At 31.6% G+C, this 18886-nt stretch overlaps 1 protein-coding gene across 2 annotated transcripts in view; it reads left to right on the top strand.

The window, feature by feature from the left end:
- Positions 1-17853, top strand: part of LOC127721154 (NACHT domain- and WD repeat-containing protein 1-like) — a 123388-nt gene extending 105535 nt beyond the window's left edge. The window contains exons 23-28 of one of the 2 annotated variants that reach the window (XM_052227830.1): positions 784-899; positions 3902-4145; positions 6628-6789; positions 9830-9996; positions 11443-11587; positions 14242-17853. In XM_052227830.1, the coding sequence (XP_052083790.1) occupies positions 784-899; positions 3902-4145; positions 6628-6789; positions 9830-9996; positions 11443-11587; positions 14242-14372 (965 nt within the window). In that variant the 3' untranslated portion in view covers positions 14373-17853. Of the gene's footprint in view, positions 1-783; positions 900-3901; positions 4146-5999; positions 6195-6627; positions 6790-9829; positions 9997-11442; positions 11588-14241 lie in introns of those variants that run through there. The other variant, XR_007991063.1, reaches the window with a different exon arrangement.
- The last annotated feature ends 1033 nt before the right edge of the window (positions 17854-18886 follow it).

Here is an 18886-nt window from a genome sequence, read left to right as displayed (position 1 = left end):
TTCCTCCACCATATTAACAGACCTAGCACTCCCTTTGTGTTGGGGTGCGGATGTACTTGTAAATATTGTTGTAAATACGTTAGTGACACATCGATCCATTAATCCCGAATGGGAGTGTACACGGATTCCACTGTACCCTCTCAGCTTTGAGGGGTGCTCCAAATAACGGAGGGATCTCCGTACATACATATATACAATGTCCTATACCGTCAGGTGTCAAACGGTCAATTTTGGCAACAGTGATTCATCAAAATATCCTTATCATGAAGGTACCCCCATTATGACCCTCATGTAATCTTACTACAAAGTGAAGTACTAACATGCCCATTTGAGACACACAGCCCAACAACATGAAGAATCCTAAAGACTCAAATAATGATGCATCAATAATTAGCCAATAACATTTCAAGTCCATGTATGATATTGGTGATACTTGGTTAAAGCTTTGAATGAAGTAGGGACCTTCAACCTTGAGATAAAAAATGGTTATGAAGATAGAAGAATATGATTGAGTAAATACTTATTGGCAGCTTGTGTCTGGTGCAAACTAGAGAAGTCAAAGGAATCAACTGGATTCAGGAATATTCCATTGCCACAGATTCTTGATATCATGGTTTTTTCTTATATAAATTCTGCATACACGCCTATAAAAAAATTGAAAATTATAGGAAATAATCACTTAATAATTTATGTATGTATGGGTACAAAAAAAATGCTTTCAGAACACCTCCCCCCTCATTTCTGGAACAGCACAAAAAAACAAAATCATATATCTGTTTTTAGAATTTATGGTACCAACTAGAGGTGGAAAGAATGTGAAATTTTACAGCAAAGAGACACTGAAGGCAACTTACATAATGGAGATAGTAGATACTTCTTATATTGGAAGAAATTATGAAGTGAGTATTCTATTGCTTTGAGAATAATACATTTAATAGACTACTGTGTGGCCTATGATTCTGGATAGATATTTTTATGCCCCACCTAGGAGCATTATTTTTCAGTCTGTGCGTTCGTTCATTTGTTCGTCCGTCCATCAGTCCGTCTGCCCATTCGTCCGTCCGTCTGACCGGCTTCAGGTTAAAGTTTTTGGTCAAGGTAGTTTTTGATGAAGTTTAAGTCCAATCAACTTAAAACTTAGTACACATGTTCCCTATGATATGATCTTTCTAATTTGAATGCCAAATCAGAGTTTTGACCCCAATTTCACGGTCCACTGAACATAGAAAATAATAGTCTAGTTGGGCATCCATGTACTATGGACACATTCTTGTTTTTTTTATAAAAATGACATCATTTATTCCATTCATTACAATAAAAACTATTTCCTGTAATTTGCAGTCCTGATTTTTGTTCTACCTGCAAAAAAGGTCATCTGCAAATTACCTGCTTGTTTCCCCAAATTCCACCAAAAATTTTTGAAGACATGATTAGATTCAACAAGCAACATTTATGCAATGTGTAAACAGTTTATTGTTCTCGGTCTGAAAGGAGTAGGGCCAGTAAGACCCCTTTTTGGCCCCAAAATATAGCAGTTTTACAAAATTGTTAAAATGTAAATTTTTAGCTATTTATTGGAAAGAAGAATACTTCTGTTACATAAATATGGGCTGTTTTTGACAATACAATGCACATGTATCTGGTACTAGCATCATTAAGTCATGCTAAATTACTGAAATCTTTGAAATTTTAGCATTTTGGTTAAATTTTAGACGGTTTCCGTCTGAAATGGAATTGGCCGCATTTGTGTTCATTCTTAATATTTAAATGTAAGTTGTATTTGATGATAATACATAACATATATAAAGGTTGAGAATGAACACGGATGCTCCCACTTTCATTTTTGACAAAAACCATCTGAAAAGTGACATATTATGGCATATTTGATAGATTTTTCATATCTAAGCTTGAATTTGAGTGTCTTTAATGACTAAATCAGTTCAAATCTTTCACATAAACTAATTGAATCGACTGAAGTAGACACTTAAGTGTTTAAAAAGTGTCCAAAATCTTTCATCAGATAAACCTGAATTTTGAGGCCAAAAATGTCTTGCACTTGCATGTCAATGTTTGTCCTGACATCATTTTCAATGAAACAATAAAGGAGGACCTACTCCTTTATTGTTTCATTGAAAATGATGTCAGGAAAAACATTGACATGCAAGTGCAAGACATTGTCTACATGCACATTTCAAAACTTTGTGCTTTTATTTAGTAAATTATGTATAAAATGTGTAATCTTAATGAAATGCTGTAGTAAACTTTTACTCTTCATCAAATATCGCCGTTTGAGAGTTAATTACATGAAGTGAGGTGGATCGTTAAATTTTGGTAGAGGATTTATTGCATTTTTGTAGCGGTTACTTTTATGGTACCATTTTCAGCTATAAAAATGTAATAAATATAGTACTGGTACTTTTAATTCAGAAATTCTTGTATGCATTATTTTTCCAATTTTTGAATAAGTCACAAATATATGAGATTAATAATTATGATTTGATGAAATGCTGCATACAAATAGTGCTATCAAAATTTAAAATGTGAAGGTTTAATATTGTTAAACTTATCCTATCACAAAATTGTAATGGAACATTAAAACAATATAGTTTTGTAATATGATTTTATCCATATAAAAATTACTCATCTTTGTCTCGCCTTGACGGAGTCAAAAAGCAAGACGTAGGTATGCTGTTTCTGGCGTCGGCGGCGCGGCAACAATGTATTAGTTTATGATTAGGTCTAGTTAATGGTGAACCACAAGTGGAAGGTCAATGATATTTTGTATGCAGTTGTATAAGCATTGGCACATCTCATTTCCATGGAAGTTATTTGGCCCCGCCCTCTCAGTCATGGTCTATTGATTTTGAAACATTTGCTTAGTTTATATGCATTAGTTTGTGATTAATTCAGTTTAAGATGAACTGCTAATGTTATGTCAATGATATTTGGTATGCAAATTTATTGGCATTTGCAAATCTTATTTCCATGGAGATTATATAGCCACACCCCCTCATCATGGTTCATTGACTTTGAAACTTTTACATAGTTTACAAGTTAATGTTTGTGTTTAGGTTTGTTTAAAGGGAACGACTTATGATTAGTCAATGGTATTTGGTATGCAGTTGTATTAACATTGGCACATCTCATTTCCATGGAGATTGTTCAGCCATGTACCTTCAGTCATGGTTCATCGACTTTGAATATTTGCATAACTTACATGTTAAAAGTATTGCTATTTTAATTTCAACATTTACATTATCAAAATTACAAAAAGGCGAGACATATCTCTGTGATAACAGTTTATTCATGTACGTATTCTTACTAAGTCAAGTATGATACATGTATAAAATTTAAACAAAAATAAGAATGCATGTAAGAGCAATGTTTTATTACTTCTACTTACCTTATCGCTGCGTTTCATTCAATAGTCAGATTTTAATGTATCATATCTAGATGCATTTTTATGACCCCGCCGTAGCACAGGGGGCATTAATTTTTATCCTTGTCCGTCGACCTGTAGGTCCATACGTCCCGAAATTGGTTTTCATTCTCTTACTTAAGTTTGCGTCAACCAAATGTTATGAAACTTATACACAATGCTTATTACCACAAAACACAGATCAAGTTTGAATTCTGGGGGTGTCACTTTTACCATTCATGAGTTATGTCCCTTTATAACATTATATGCAAGTGTGCATCATCTATGTCCCATTCACACATTCCCCATTTATTTTTTATGTAATTAACCGAAAGTGCTCTTGCTAGTTTATGAATAAAATTAAATGTTTTAACATTAGCTAAATGGGAAATGGTTTTGTGCTGGAGAAATTATGCAATTAAAAGGTATGCCATTATAAAAGTGAGGTTGACTATAGTTTATTTTTTCTTTGTTTGTACTAAGTCAAATATTGATGGTACCATGGTAGTATTTGTAACTGATGATGATAAGAAAATAGTAGTGATTGATGTTGAAGCAAGAACCATTGTAAAGGTGTTAGAAGCAAAGGATTTGAAGAAGGATCTTGGACTAGATGATGATTTTTGTTGTATAGAACTGTTGGTGCCAAACAACAAGAGCTACATTGTTTTTACTGCCATCACAAAAGATAGTATAAACACCATGTACCTATGGGATTTAAAGGAAGGTAGGTTAAATATTTTTAAGTTAAGAAAATAAAACCATAATGTGGCCCTTACAAAGTTTATCTCAAATATTTTTAAAACTTAGATATATAATATGACTCACAACATTAAGTCTTGCACAACAATCATACTAATTAAACCAATCACATGTGAATTGTTTAGCTGAAATTTGAACATCCATTTGAATACAGGATCATATTAGCCCTTAGTTTTTTTTATTGATTGATTTTTATACGACCGCAAAAAATTTTGCGGTCGTATATTGGTATCACGTCGTCGTCGTCCGAAGACATTTGGTTTCCCGACAATAACTTTAGTAAATGTAAATAGAAATTTATGAAATTTAAACACAAGGTTTATAACCACAAAAGGAAGGTTGGGATTGATTTTGGGGGTTATAATCCTAACAGTTTAGGAATTAGGGGCCAAAAAGGGGCCCAAATAAGCATTTTTCTAGTTTCCAGACAATAACTTGTGGAATGATGTATGGATCTCTCTGAAATTATACCACAAGTTTCCATACCACAAAGGGATGGTTAGGATTGGCTTTGGGGGGTTATGGCTCAAACCGTTTAGGAATTAGGGGCAAAAAAGGGGGAAAAACAAGGGTTTCCTGGTTAATGGACAATTAAAAAAAAGTACAATGTTATGTTTGGATTACCTCTGTTACACTGCTTTTAAATTATGTATAAAGAAATGTTGTGTTGTCTTGCGGTGATTAGCTGTCAATTTGTTTTTAGAAGTTACTATTTAAAAATGCTGATTAAGGAATATTAATTTTAGCCATGATTATGTATGTCATTTTCTATTTTAAGACTTTTATGATGTATTTAAATGGGTAATTATGGTTGCAAACTCTATTGGAAATTTGAATTGAGAATATGACCATATCTTGAGGGAAAGAATTTTTTTTTTTTGGAAAAAGAGGGGGGAAGGTGAAAAAAAAATGGGGGGGGGGGGGGGGGGGGGGGACAATTTTTTCTCATTTCAGATTTCAGAAATTAAAAAGAAAATTTCTTCAAATATTTTTTTATTTGGCAAAAAAAAGAGGGAGGGGTAAACAAAAAAAGTTTTTTTGGGGGGAGGATCAATTCGCAACAGCATAGTGTATTGCACAAAATAAAAAAAGAAAGGGGGGGTAATTATTTTTTTTGTGGGGGGGGGGGGGGTCAATTCGCAACAGTATAGTGTATTGCACAAAAGCAATAAATTGAATATAAATTCAAATCATATAACCAATTCTAAGTTCTTTGACTACAATTATTCTGTGTCAGAAACCTATTATGTGTCAAATATTTAATTACAATCCAAATTCAGACCTGTATCAAACACGAATATTGTGTCCATTTTTGCCCCAACTGTTCAGGGTTGGACCTCTGCTGTCGTATCCAGCTGCGCTCGGCGAAGCAATTTATTAGTGTTTAACGCCACTTTCACCACTATTGCCTATTCATAATTATTATTATTTACAATATAAAGCACATTATCTAATTAAAATTACTCTAAGCACTTAACATAAAACAATCATTGTAGTTTAAAAGAGGTGTTTAACATTAAAACCATCAATACAATAAGAATGAATAAAAATTTTCAACAAATTTTTCTAAAAAAGTTTGATGGAGTGTTCATGTCTTTGATGGCTAGGAAGATACTTCCAGAGGCTCGCAGTAGCTTTGTAGAAACGTCTTTCTTCGTAAATTTTGGTGCGTACATGAGGTTGTATTAGTCACATTGCATTTTCCGATCTAAGAGATCTTGATGGTGCTAATAAGTTCCTCAAAATAGACAGGGGCTAGGCCATGTAGAATTTTGAAAGTATACAGAAGCAGTTTATATTTGCTGGTGTTTTAAATCAGGTTTTTATTGGTGGAGGAAGCCAGAGAGAATCACAGACCTTCAGCTGGAAAACTGGCAATCCTATTCAATTAAGATTGTAGCAACAAGCGGAGTTTGAACTCAGTGGTGACAGGCTAGTAATCACAATAGTTTAACTGATTAGAGCTCTGAGCCACTGAGACCTCCACCATTAGTTTTTAGTTTCTTTTCTAAAGGTAAATGACCTGTATATAAATATTGCAGTTTTTGTACCAAAAAATCAAAAATTCAGATCAAAGCTGTTTTAAAAGATGCCAAAAATCTAATGGGGCGAGAAGTGTTTAATTAATTGGTAAATTGTTTCTCCCTATAGTCTCCAGTACTTAATAGACAACGCTTTAAAGATTAGAAATATTGAAATTTATTCACTGGCTTTATTAATGCAAAAATGTGATAAAACAAAGTATCATGAAAAGTTTCAATTATCAAAGCTCAAATTCATTTAAATCTTTTAAAGTTATATCCATCTACAAAATTGTTTGAAAATGCATTGATTGACAATGCATTAGGTTTCAATTGTGAATATGCAATAGTAAATTCTGAATTTACCATATACAACCCTTGTTATAATTACATAAAATTGATGTTATTTTTTCTTATGTTTTCCAGATAAGCTGAGAAAAGAACTCACAGATTTGGATGTTCATAAGAAATATAAAATACTAAAAGAAGAAGACTCGGTTGATGTGTTCTTATTTGTTCTCCTGGATGATGATACCATTATGTCTACTCATGATGATAAAATCCTCCGTGTCTGGTCTACAAAAAATGGTATTGTACTCTCCCAAATAAGTTATACACATATAATTTGTTCTTGCATAAGTCCTAATCTATCCGGGTTAAACACTATTGAAGGTTATTGTGTTTTTTACTATGATAAAGTGGAGTTTCATTGGGCATTTGTTGATTAAGCATAGTTGATACACATTGCAAGACACTGGACCAAATTTCTCAATCTATTTTAGACCCGAAAGGTGAAATGGGTATAGAAATATAGAAATATTGTCACTTTTTGTTCTGCCAAATAGCAGTAGAACCCTTGCCACAGTGGGGCATCTGTTTAGCTGTGTAGGATGTATAAATTCAAAACCATGTCCCATCAGAATGAAGACATTAGACCTCATGCCTCACTAAGAGAGGGTGCAATGCTCTCTGCATGTTAAAGAACCCTTGCAACAACGCAACAACTCTACACTTTCAAAACCTACATATTGGTTTTTATATGCCCGTCCAAATTTTAACGGGACATATTATGGTATACAAATGTCGTCTGTCCGTCTGTCTGTCCGGCGTAAACATATCGCACCGTAACTTGAGAACGAATTATCCAAATTTCATGAAACTTAAGTTAGTTGTTTCTTATGATGGTCAAACGATCTGTATACTTTTGGTGAAAATAAGATTAAAACTTTTTGAGTTACGGGACTTAGTAACTAAAACAGGTGCATGTTATTTTTTCACATGTCGCACCGTATCTCAAAAACGATTTATGATTATTGCTTAAAATTTTACACACTTCTTAGTTATATTATATTATAAGATCTGTATACTTTTTGGTTTTGATTCAAAATTTTATTTTAGAGATTATGAGTTTTTTGTAAAAAAAAAGGGGGGTTTTCGCATGTCGCGCCTTATGTCAGAAACTATTTATGATTATTGCATAAAAATTCACACACAAGACGACGGGCGTATCATGTGCTCATGGCGCAGCTGTTTATTTTCTTATGTAGAAAAGGGAATATACTTTATATCAAATGTATATTATTGTAGTAAATTAACCTTTTACAAGACATTTCAGCCTGATTTGGTCTTCTTTAGTTTCTCTGTTGTTTCTCTAAACTACATGGTAGATCAGTCAATTTTCACAATGAATTTAGATGTTAAATATTTAAATCCTTGGTAAAGTTATGAAGTCAAATATTATACACCTATTGACTGGTTATGAGATTAATTAGCAAGTTTGTTGTCCCTGAGATACCAACTATTGATCGAGGCAAAGCCGAGGGCAATAGTTAGTATCAAAGGGACAACAAACTTGCTTTTACCCTCATAACCAGTCATTAAGTGTTTTATTATACCGAACAAAACATCTTTCTAAAAAGTCTACATACACCACCTGGAAAAAACTTATATTATTAGTCACATAAACATGCACATATTATTAGTCACATAAACATGCACAAGATGAACTTCGCCTCGATCAATAGTTGGTATCTCAGGGACAACAAACTTGCTATTAACCTCATAACCAGTCAATCGGTGTATATTATTATATACTAAGTAGTAAGTACAGATAAATTGCATGTATAATACGAACAATAGCAACCGTGCTGTATCAGGAATCCATGATGATATCGATATCAGTCACGGTTGCAAAGGCTTTATCACACCCCTAATCTAAATGACGTCACATCATCAATATCAGTCAAATGTATATAATAAAGTGTATATGATACGGCTTTTTCAATATCACACACCGTATCAACCCTCAACCAATATAATCCCCATTTTGCAGAGCTCTTGGGATTATATTGGTGTCTCTGGTTGATACAGATGTGATATTGAAAAAGCCACATGATATTCTAAATTTATGAATGAAAGTCAATGAATTTCTAATCAGTTATTTCAAAGTTTTTCACTTCTGATGAATACCTGAAATGGTCAATAAATATCATCTGTGCTTCAATATATCTTTTGTAATTTGCTGATTTTTCATTAATTAGGGCCCCGCCGAATGGTGGACGCCCTATAGTGATCAGTCTGTTCGTCCATCCATCCGTCCATCTGTCCGTCTGTCCGTAACAAATTGTGTCCACTCTATATCTAGAGAACCATTATGATTTCAAAGTTTATACTTGACATGTATATTAACCAACACCAGAGGGTGTGTCGTAATGTATGTAAAACTTCCTAGGTCAAAGGTCAAGGTCAAAAACTTTGGTTTTAGTTGACAACCCCATGTCATATGGTAAAGATCGTGTCCGCTCTATATCTTCAGAACCCTTATGATTTCAAAGTTTATACTTGCTATGTATATAAACCAACACCAGAGGGTGTGTCATAATTTATGTACAACTTCCTATGTCAAAGGTCAAGGTCAAAAACTTTGAATTTAGTTGACAACCCCATGTCATATGGTAAAGATCGTGTCTGCTCTATATCTTCAGAACCGTTATGATTTCAAAGTTTATACTTGACATGTATATAAACCAACACCAGAGGGTGTGTCATAATTTATGTACAACTTCCTTGGTCAAAGGTCAAGGTCAAAAACTTTGGTTTCAGTTGACAACCCCATGTCACATGATAAAGATACAAATTTTTTACCACACATTATTCACAGCGGGGCCCACAGAGATGGCTCCCATCTCAATGATATCTAGTTAGTTCAAGAACTTTTAGTCGTGTTGTCTTTGCAGTGACCCATCTGATTAAAATGTTAAGCTTTTTCTTGATTCCCATGTAGTTTGGAGAAATAACATAGAAGGTAAAGAAGGCCAATGGCCAACAAGTCTTGTAAATAGTTTATTTACTGTGATTTCATTTATTTTTGTATGAACCAATTTTTGTGCATTAAGAACACATTGTATTTTTGTGGATAGTTGATTACATGGTTTGACAAAAGCCTGCTTCATACAAGCCTACAGAAAATTTGTACCTGTACCCACGGAAGTTGGTATTCCTTGAATAATTAAGAATCCACAGTACTACAATAATAAATTGTATTTAATTTGTTCTCATCCTGAACATGAATGAAATATTTGTCACTGGATGTTGAGCGTACAACAACCAATCAATCAATTTTTTTTAGGTTCTTTGTTGAAAAGAATTACTGGACATAGGGCAACGTCATCTAAAATTTATTACACTCCCCAGTCACCATATGTTTTGACTTATGGAGGAAATCAGGAACAAACTCTTCGTCTCTGGGACAAGAAAACATACAAGCAGATGGCATCTTTTAAGCTTGATAAAGAGGTAACTTTTCATCTTTTAAGCTTGATAAAGAGGTTACTTTAAGCTGGATCACATATCAGGAAGCTGCAAATAGTGATCTATTCAAGTGTTAATCCTTACCACTCTTTACATATTAAGAGCTTCTAGAGTTTGATAAACTTAAACTATGTAATCATGTATTTATATTCAATAGGTGTTTATTAAATTATTGGTTAGATTATTATTTACTTAATTAGTACATGTAGTAAATGAGCTATTAATTATGGTATATAATTCCTGGGACTATTTTTCTAGTCCCAGATAATAATGTATAAGGTTTAATATTAAAAAAAAATAAGAAGATCCACCAGAGACCAAATGACAGAAGTTAACAACTATGTCACTGTTATGTTCATAAGACAACACACCACAAAGCGTGAAATGTGTTTGTGTTTTAGTTGGTGTAGATATTTTCGTATTCGAGTATCTTTAGGTAAAACCAACAAATATTGTAATAGTAATTCTTCAATAAGTTGAAATCCCTACCAAATATAGATTGAAATTCAACCAGAATCTTAGTTTTTAGATGAAATTTCTTGAGGTTAACTTTTCACACACCAATTTTTATGGGACATAGTACATTTTGTTCTTATCACTGTCTGTTAATTTGTCTTTGCACAATTCTAATACAATATGTTTGCTTTTTGTTATACGACCGCAAAAATTTGCGTTCGTATAACGCTATCATGTCGGAATCGCAGTCGTCCGAAGACACATTGTTTTCAAATTAGTCCATATTAAGGTTTGAAGGGTCCAAAATTAAACTTTGTTTGATTTCAACTAAAATAAAATTTTTGGTGTTTTTTTATATAATGCTGAATCTAACCATGTTGTTAGAATTTGGATATCAGACCATACTAGTAAATTAAATGTCCCATTTCAAATTTTTAAGATCTTTTACCACATTTATTTTGTATCATAAACCTATATTATGTCAAAAATTTGATCACAATCCAAATTCAGACAGTATCAAGTTTGAATATTGTGTCCAAACTTGCCCCAACTGTTCAGGGTTAGACCTCTGAGGTTGTATCAGGCTGTGCTTGGCGAAGCATTTTATTTTGGCTTATTTGAGTGAAATTCGATGTAATATATAAGAAATTGTTCAGAAAAAAAAACCATAAATCCTTTTTTTAATGTTGATCAATTTCTAAAAAAATATTGGAAGTTGTGGGAATTTTGTAATTGTAAAAAAAGAGGGATATCGAGACAAATATACTTTTAAAATAGACATTGGTACAATTTGTGTCATAAAATTTGCTTTTTAGGTGGGTAGGTAGGCAACATGAAACAATCATAATTTTATTTTTGGACTTGTGGCATCACTTTAATTATGAAAAATAATGAGTACGGCAATTTTCACATGCTATATATAAACTCCATAGTAGTTTCTCCATAACAGAATTAATGTGATGTTTTGTTTTGTAGATAGATTCAATTGAATGGTGTAGTGATGGCCTATCATTTGTGAGCTATAGTAGAGATCCCATTTTAATTGTACGGTGGACACTAGAGGGAGCCAATGTTCAAAGAAGTAGTTTGTCAAAGTATCCTGCTACATTTAAAGGAAATGGTTTGTTTGTTTACTTTTTATATAAAATAAATACTGAAGTTCAAATTGTCTTTTATAAAATGTACTTATTGTGCATGTTATTACATGTTCATTTTCAATTTTACAAAATAAACTTGCCAAACCAACTTCATAGGAGGAAATATTTATGACCTACTGTAATCAGGCTTGTAGAGTTCACACTGGTACATTGTCCCCACCACCCTTCTCGCAGCAAAATTTCAGGTAAAAAAACTTTTGTTAGAATTGTCAAGAAACTCTGGTAATTTCAAATCGTGTGTGGTCGTTTGCAGTATTTTCATGGAAAAACCTGTTTTCCATCATCAAATAGAAGTTGAAACTGCTTGTAAATGATTCTAGAACACTTCACGAGTGTTAAAATAAGTCAAAATCACACAAAAAACAATTTAGAAATTTGTGTATGTTTAAACAGGAAGTTTGAATAGCATGTGTAAAAGAAAATAAATACGGGGAGAGTGTACGGAAAATCCATACTTATATCACTAGAATACGACTTTGAAAGTAAAACAGTTCCATCCTTGTGTAAAACAATGTTTAATATATCCATCACATCAATGTTTGAAGTATCTTAGGGTAAAACAAAACACATGCATCAGTATGAAACACCAAAACGGAAGGAATAACTGATTATGTTTTGTAGTTTATACATCATAAGCTGGTTCTCGGTTGACTTTTATACTTTTTTCGTTGCGTTTAATTCAAACAGATTCCAGTTTATTTTAAGCAATGCAGTGAAAAGAAACGAATAATTTGTAGTGCAGCATTTAATTTTTAAATTTATCGGTATATATTTGATTTTCAATAAAAATAACATATTAATATGGATGAGGTAAAATTATTAGTTTTGAAAATGATAAGAGTGCCCTCTACAATATCAATATCAAACATGGCGGAACGTAAACAAACCACCTCACGAAATCGATTTTTTTCTCTTATTTCTTACCTATTGTACGCTATAGTCTGCACCCCTGTCTGGCAGGCTCAATTTTGAAGAATAAAACTGGACTATTATTTGGTAACCTAGTAAATTAAAACTTTAAATCTATGAACATAAAAGTATGCTAATTCTGTGTTGTTTGACGTTTGTTTCAACTCAAGAAAAATACTGGAAATACCACGAACAAAGCTAAAATGATACCCCCCACCCCTTGCAAAGTCCATTATTTACTAAGGAAAATGCAAATAATAATTCTGATAAAAGATATATTAAATAGGAGTTGCATAAAAGCTTTATATTGTAAAGATTTTGAGAAAGTTTCATCAAATTGTAACAAGGGGTTTATGAGGAGTCATGGATACAAAATCCCGTAATAAAGTAATTGCAAAAGTCATACATTGCTAAGGGAAACCCCAAAAATGTTTCTGATAAAAAAAAACAAAAATAAATAGAAGGGTGCTCATTTAAGATTGTGAGAAAGGATCAATAAATTGTAATAAGGGATTTAGGAGGAGTTGTAGATACAAATGGGTACCCCAAAAATAAAGCAGGCAAAGTCCATGATTTTTTAATGGAAACCCCAGAAATAATAAGTAAGAGGTATGCAATGGCGTTATATGGTTTAGATTGTGAGATAGATTCACTTAATTGTAAAAAAAGGGTTGTGAATACAAAAGGAGTACCTCCAAATAAAGCAGTTCATGCTTTGGTAAGGGAAATCCCCTAAAAAAATTCAAGACTTAAAAACAAACAGGTAGAACTGTGAACTATTGCTTCTATCACTTATGATACCCCTGCTTTAAGTATTTGGTAAACAGGAAGTTATAAAGCCATACATAGGAAAATTTATCATACCTCCTATACATTTCTAGGAATATGATTGGTTTAAAGCAACCCCGTGAATATTTCATATGGGGTTAGTAAGCTGGGCTTATTTCAATACACAATTAGTAGTGGTGTTATGCCTTTATAAAAACAACATGGTGTTGGGGAAAAATCTGAAAGGTTTCGACAGACGAAGAAATTGATGATGAACAATTGAAATAAATTCATAAAACACATTTAAAGCTAACAAGTTATTATTGTTGGCATTTGGTTTTGTATAGACCACTAGTCTAAATACCACATGTTAAGATAGTCGGTAAGATAAATTCGTTACATAGTATGCTAGTGACCTAATACAATATATATGAAGTCAGTAAATTCCATATGGGGATTGGAGCTTCGCTCTCACCCCCATATGGAATTTATTGACCCCATCGCTCTCACACCATATAATATATTGTATTAGGTCACTAGCACACTACGTAACTACATGTAATAGTATCGCACACTATAGCATGTGACCAAAACTACATCCATTTTGTGTTAGAATATATTTAAAAGTATTCTGAATACGGGAATTTGATGAATCTGAAAACACCTCATACAGTAAAGCATGTTCATATGAAGCCAGATAAAAAAAATCAGGAAGCTCTTATTTGCAGTACCCTAGAAATGTTTAACAATTTGACATTGAAATTGTATCAACACAGCTATCTATAATTGAAGTCAGTATGTTAACTTCTAGATATCTTTTCTTAATTTGTGCTGTGTTTTTGTCATTTTTATTAGTGTTATTACTATATATAAATAAATTGGTAAAATACTTTATATTTATCTGTGCTTGTTTGAAACAAAATAACATTTTAACTTTCAGTATCTGACTGTGAAGTGATACCCATCCTTGAAATCAAAGAAGTAGAGATCAGTCCGGATGACCTTGACCAGGAAGAACAACCACCTGATTCAGATATTGATGAAGATGAGGATTTGGATGATGAAGATTAAGGAAACTATATACATTTTACTATTTGTTTTAGCATTTATTGAAAAACTCGCATAGTAGTCAATACTCTCTGTGTATTTTATGCATATCTGACATCAGTCAGAAACAGTAATATATTTTTGTAGTTGCGTACCTGATATTTACATTTTTCCCCACATTTCATAATATTTGGATAATATTTACCTGTTGTAGAAAGCTCTGGTAATATAGGTAATTTGTAAAAATATTTTTAATACATATAACAATATTTCAGGAAAGATTTAGTACATACTACGGTGTTATGAGTAGAAATGTTTTCTCAATGTCTGCCATTTGATGTTTTTCATCATTTGTAACCTGCCTTTTTATTTCTAAATGAGGCAAACAGAGAACAAACCTAAAGTTAAAATGATTTTGATTGAAAAAATTGATGGCATTGTCTATGGGTAGTGAAAACATATATAAATATTTTTTTAAAATGTAAGAGACATTCATTGTTCCAATAATTGAATTGGGAGGGAAATGATTGCCATTCAATGCTATTTGGTGAATCATTACCCCTCTTATAATCTGTCTCTAGAATCTAACAAATTAATTTTGTTGTTGTAAATTATCATAATGTTGCACCCAATGACGGATCCAGAAATTTTCATAAAAGGGGTGGGGGCACTGACTGCCTAAGAGGGTGCCCTCTCCAGTCATGCATCAGTGATTCCCTAAAGGATCAACCAATTTTTCCAACACCCTTATAAGTATATCCATTGTATAGTGTATAGTTAACAGATTGTATCTTTTAGTAAAAGCTTTATAATCATTTTAATCGAAAGCATGGTCTAGAATACTTCAGTTCCGAAATCACAAATAGTATACAAGTATACCTTTCTGCATCTTGATTTTGCTTCTTTTACTTCAGTTATTATAACTGACTCGTTTTGTTCTGTGTTTTTTTTTTTAAATTTGATAAATTAATCATGTCTAGTGCAATAAACAATCACATAATTGCAGCAATAAACAATCAAACAAATGCAGCAATAAAAAATCATCTTTATTCACTTTCGTCTTCTGTATAAATTTGGCCTTTCATTAATGAAAACTGAATTTTTCACTGAATAATCATGTAATTTCACCGCTGTTTTTAAAAGCATTTGCTTTTATTGTCATTGTGTATGGCCATTTTGTTAATCATCAAAAATAGAGTGCATACGCTTTTCATTCTACAGTTCTTTAAAGATCGAGTAAAAGTATGTTTGTTTGATTTTTGTATTGAAAATTAAGTTAATTTGATTAAGCATTCCTCAAATGCAATATTTAAATGGAAGTTTAATAGTTAACCCTTTTACTTAGAAATTTTGATTAGCTAAAGGTTACGTAACAGGCTTCATTTTCAAACACAGTGATTTCAAGAAATTCAGCGCCCTCTATTGGCTAATCTTGAACCGTCTTATTACCAGTTTAAAGCGTACCAACAAGGTTAATTTAATTTTTATGAATCAAATTTTGCTGTTTCAAGAGAAGAAATAGGGGCTCTCTTGCTTGTTTAAATATCAAAATACTTTTGTTAATTTAATAGTATCGTATTGGTAAACCTTACTGTATTTGCTGATCTGCAACAAGTCGTGTTTATTTCCTCATGGTAATTTACGGTATTATACAAATATAGCCTTTGTATGAGGTCGATACAAGGATATATTGACCTGAAAGAAGTATATGGACTGAGGACGAAGTCCGAGGTCGATATACTTCTTTGGGTCGATATATCCTGTATTGACCTCATACAAAGGCTATATTTGTTATATTATTAATTTTCGACCATATTTGTATCAAAATCGTCATTTGATTTTGTTGACAATAACAACATATTAGTTGTTATTTCATTTACTTTTTTTTGTTTGTTTGACATCCTATGTATTTGAAAAAAAAAATTGTCAAATAATCGATCACAGATGTCATTTGTTTCAAAACGTTGAACAATATTCTGAAATTCATTACATGACGTCACAAAGTATATCGGTTTTTAGATATTCTAAAAATAACCGTGCAATATGCTTTTTGCTGTGCAATATGCTTTTTGCTATCCGCCGTTTTCTCTCTACCTTCGAAAATATAGTTTAACATGTGACTGTCCCTAAACGAATCAAATTTGTTAAAATATACGAATTAATAATATTAAGATATATCATTACCGGACTGGTTTACAATGTATTTCGTATGGAAACAGTTTTAAAAAAAAAAATGATCTAGATTTTGACATTTTCTGTAAGATATAAGGCAAATGCTTTTTCCAGCGCTATCACGCTTTGATTGTTACTGTTACTGATGAAATACTTGAGTCATTATAAAAGGTTTTGTATTATCACACTTATTAAATCTTGAATATAAACTGTTCAGGGTGTGTGGGTATAATACAAAACTACAAGCAAGAATTGATAGATTCTGCCCTTTTAGTGATGTGTGATTTTGTTGGTAGCAATATTTTTGAAGACATCATAATTTCTTCTCATTTTCTCAAATATTTTTTTTTCTGATCTTTTTTACTATGCAGTTTTAATTTAAAAAAATAGAGTATTTGTTAAAAAATTCTTTTTTTTTTATGGGAAGTATGCAGAACATCTCAGTTTATTTAGCAAAACAAATTGTTTATTTCAATAATGTAGTTGGTTGTTAATTGAGATTTGATATTAAACAGAATGTTTTTTGTTTAAAAAGATATTATTTAAACATGTATTTTGATATATTTTACAAATGTTTATAATAAAGTTATTTTGATATATTTTTTTTTTTATTTTATTTATATTTTTTTACTCCTGTTAACTTTTTGTATACAAAAAATTAAAAGGGGAGTAAATGGTTACCCCCTGGTTAGTTTGTTTACCCTCAAAGAACAATTGGTGTCAGGATAGGTGCTTTAGTTTGCCAAGTCCAAGTTTCTTTCTACATTGGCATACAATAGATTTATATTATAATGATTGCTCTCTTTATCAGGAGCTTTGACTTTCAAAAATAGGAATATACATGTAAAAATTCATGATGATAACTTTTTAATTCTCTAGTACTAGTATTGATATTCAATTTTCAATGTCTGTGGTTAAGGAATTGGTTTCTTTTAAATATTAAAAACCTCGAAGTCAACGGTTTTTAAATGATTACGGTTTGCTTTATTTAATTTAAAGGGATTGTTAACAATAAATATGTTCAGAGTTTTATTTTAAAAATGACAGCTACATTCCTTGGCAATTAGAATTTCTGTAAATTTTAAAACCATCATAATTTATTTTTGAGCAAGTCTTTCTTTTTCACATTACTGTTAAATAATAAAATTCAGGGAGCAACTCATGGCTTAGCCAACTTGTTACTTGTTATATCTATGAAATTGTTATCCATGAATATTTAATAGCTTTATACATTGTTAACTATGTATTAGATTTTATTTCTTATACTTTTTTAGTCAATAACTTTGTTAATTCTGTCCACTTTTTAGTTTATAATAAAACTTTTAATTTGTTATTGTTTTTAATTGTTCAAAATAAGCATGCACTGTGATGATCAGTTTCAGGAACCCCATGCCTTTTAGTTGACAGTAATATTGTGTGAATATTTTGACATTATATACAGTTATCACAATAATATTTCCGTTTAATATGTAATCATGGATTCTATCAAAGTGATGAAAATAACTGGTGGAAAGATTGAAAAGTTGTTCGAATAATTGCTGACAAAAAAAACTTGATATTGTAATATTGGTGACAGCTGTATGTACTAAATTGTCTTAGGTAATTTAGCATGTGATATTTAATTAATCATATGATATAAATATAAAAGCAAACAAAGTACTACCAGTTTATAAAAATTTTAATTTATAACAATATATCATTGCATATTTGTATAATCATAAATATAAATAACAAACAAATCTGCAGCAAAATCATGTCAGTATATATAGTATTCCAAAAATCTTATTTTAATACAGCATCTAGATGATTTTGGCATAGTATTATAATACTCATTATAGCAATAACTGTTCATAGTAAAAAGCCAATTAAAAAGGAAAGAAATGACTTCATTCATATTATATCTAATTGTAAATGTTTCGTCAAAAAAATAATTTGGTGGCCCAATGGTCTAAGTAGTCGGAACTACTGTATCACTAGCCAGTCAACCACTGATGTGAATTTGAATTCTGCACAGATAATAAAGATTGGATTGCACTTGAATCCAATCTTAATTGAGTGGGATTGTCAGTTTTCCTACCAAAGGTCAATGGTTCTCTCCAGGCACTCTGGCTTCCTCCACCAATAAAAACTGACCCCCATGAAATAGCACAATAGTGTTGAAAGTCATGTTAAACACCAATCAATCAATCAAAATAATATTATCACATTTAAGATGATCTAGATATTCAGACAATACAGACTAATTTCAGGATAAATTATATTAAGTCATCTTCTAATATGAGTAAACTAACTGCCTATCTATCAAGAAGAATGAGCTGATGTTATATTTATGACAGAATAACTATTTACTACAAGTATTACAGAAG

This window comes from Mytilus californianus, unplaced genomic scaffold (assembly GCF_021869535.1).
Source record: "Mytilus californianus isolate M0D057914Y unplaced genomic scaffold, xbMytCali1.0.p SCAF_1, whole genome shotgun sequence".
Classification (NCBI taxonomy): Eukaryota; Metazoa; Mollusca; class Bivalvia; order Mytilida; family Mytilidae; genus Mytilus; species Mytilus californianus.
This window is presented reverse-complemented; position numbering and strand designations above follow the sequence as displayed.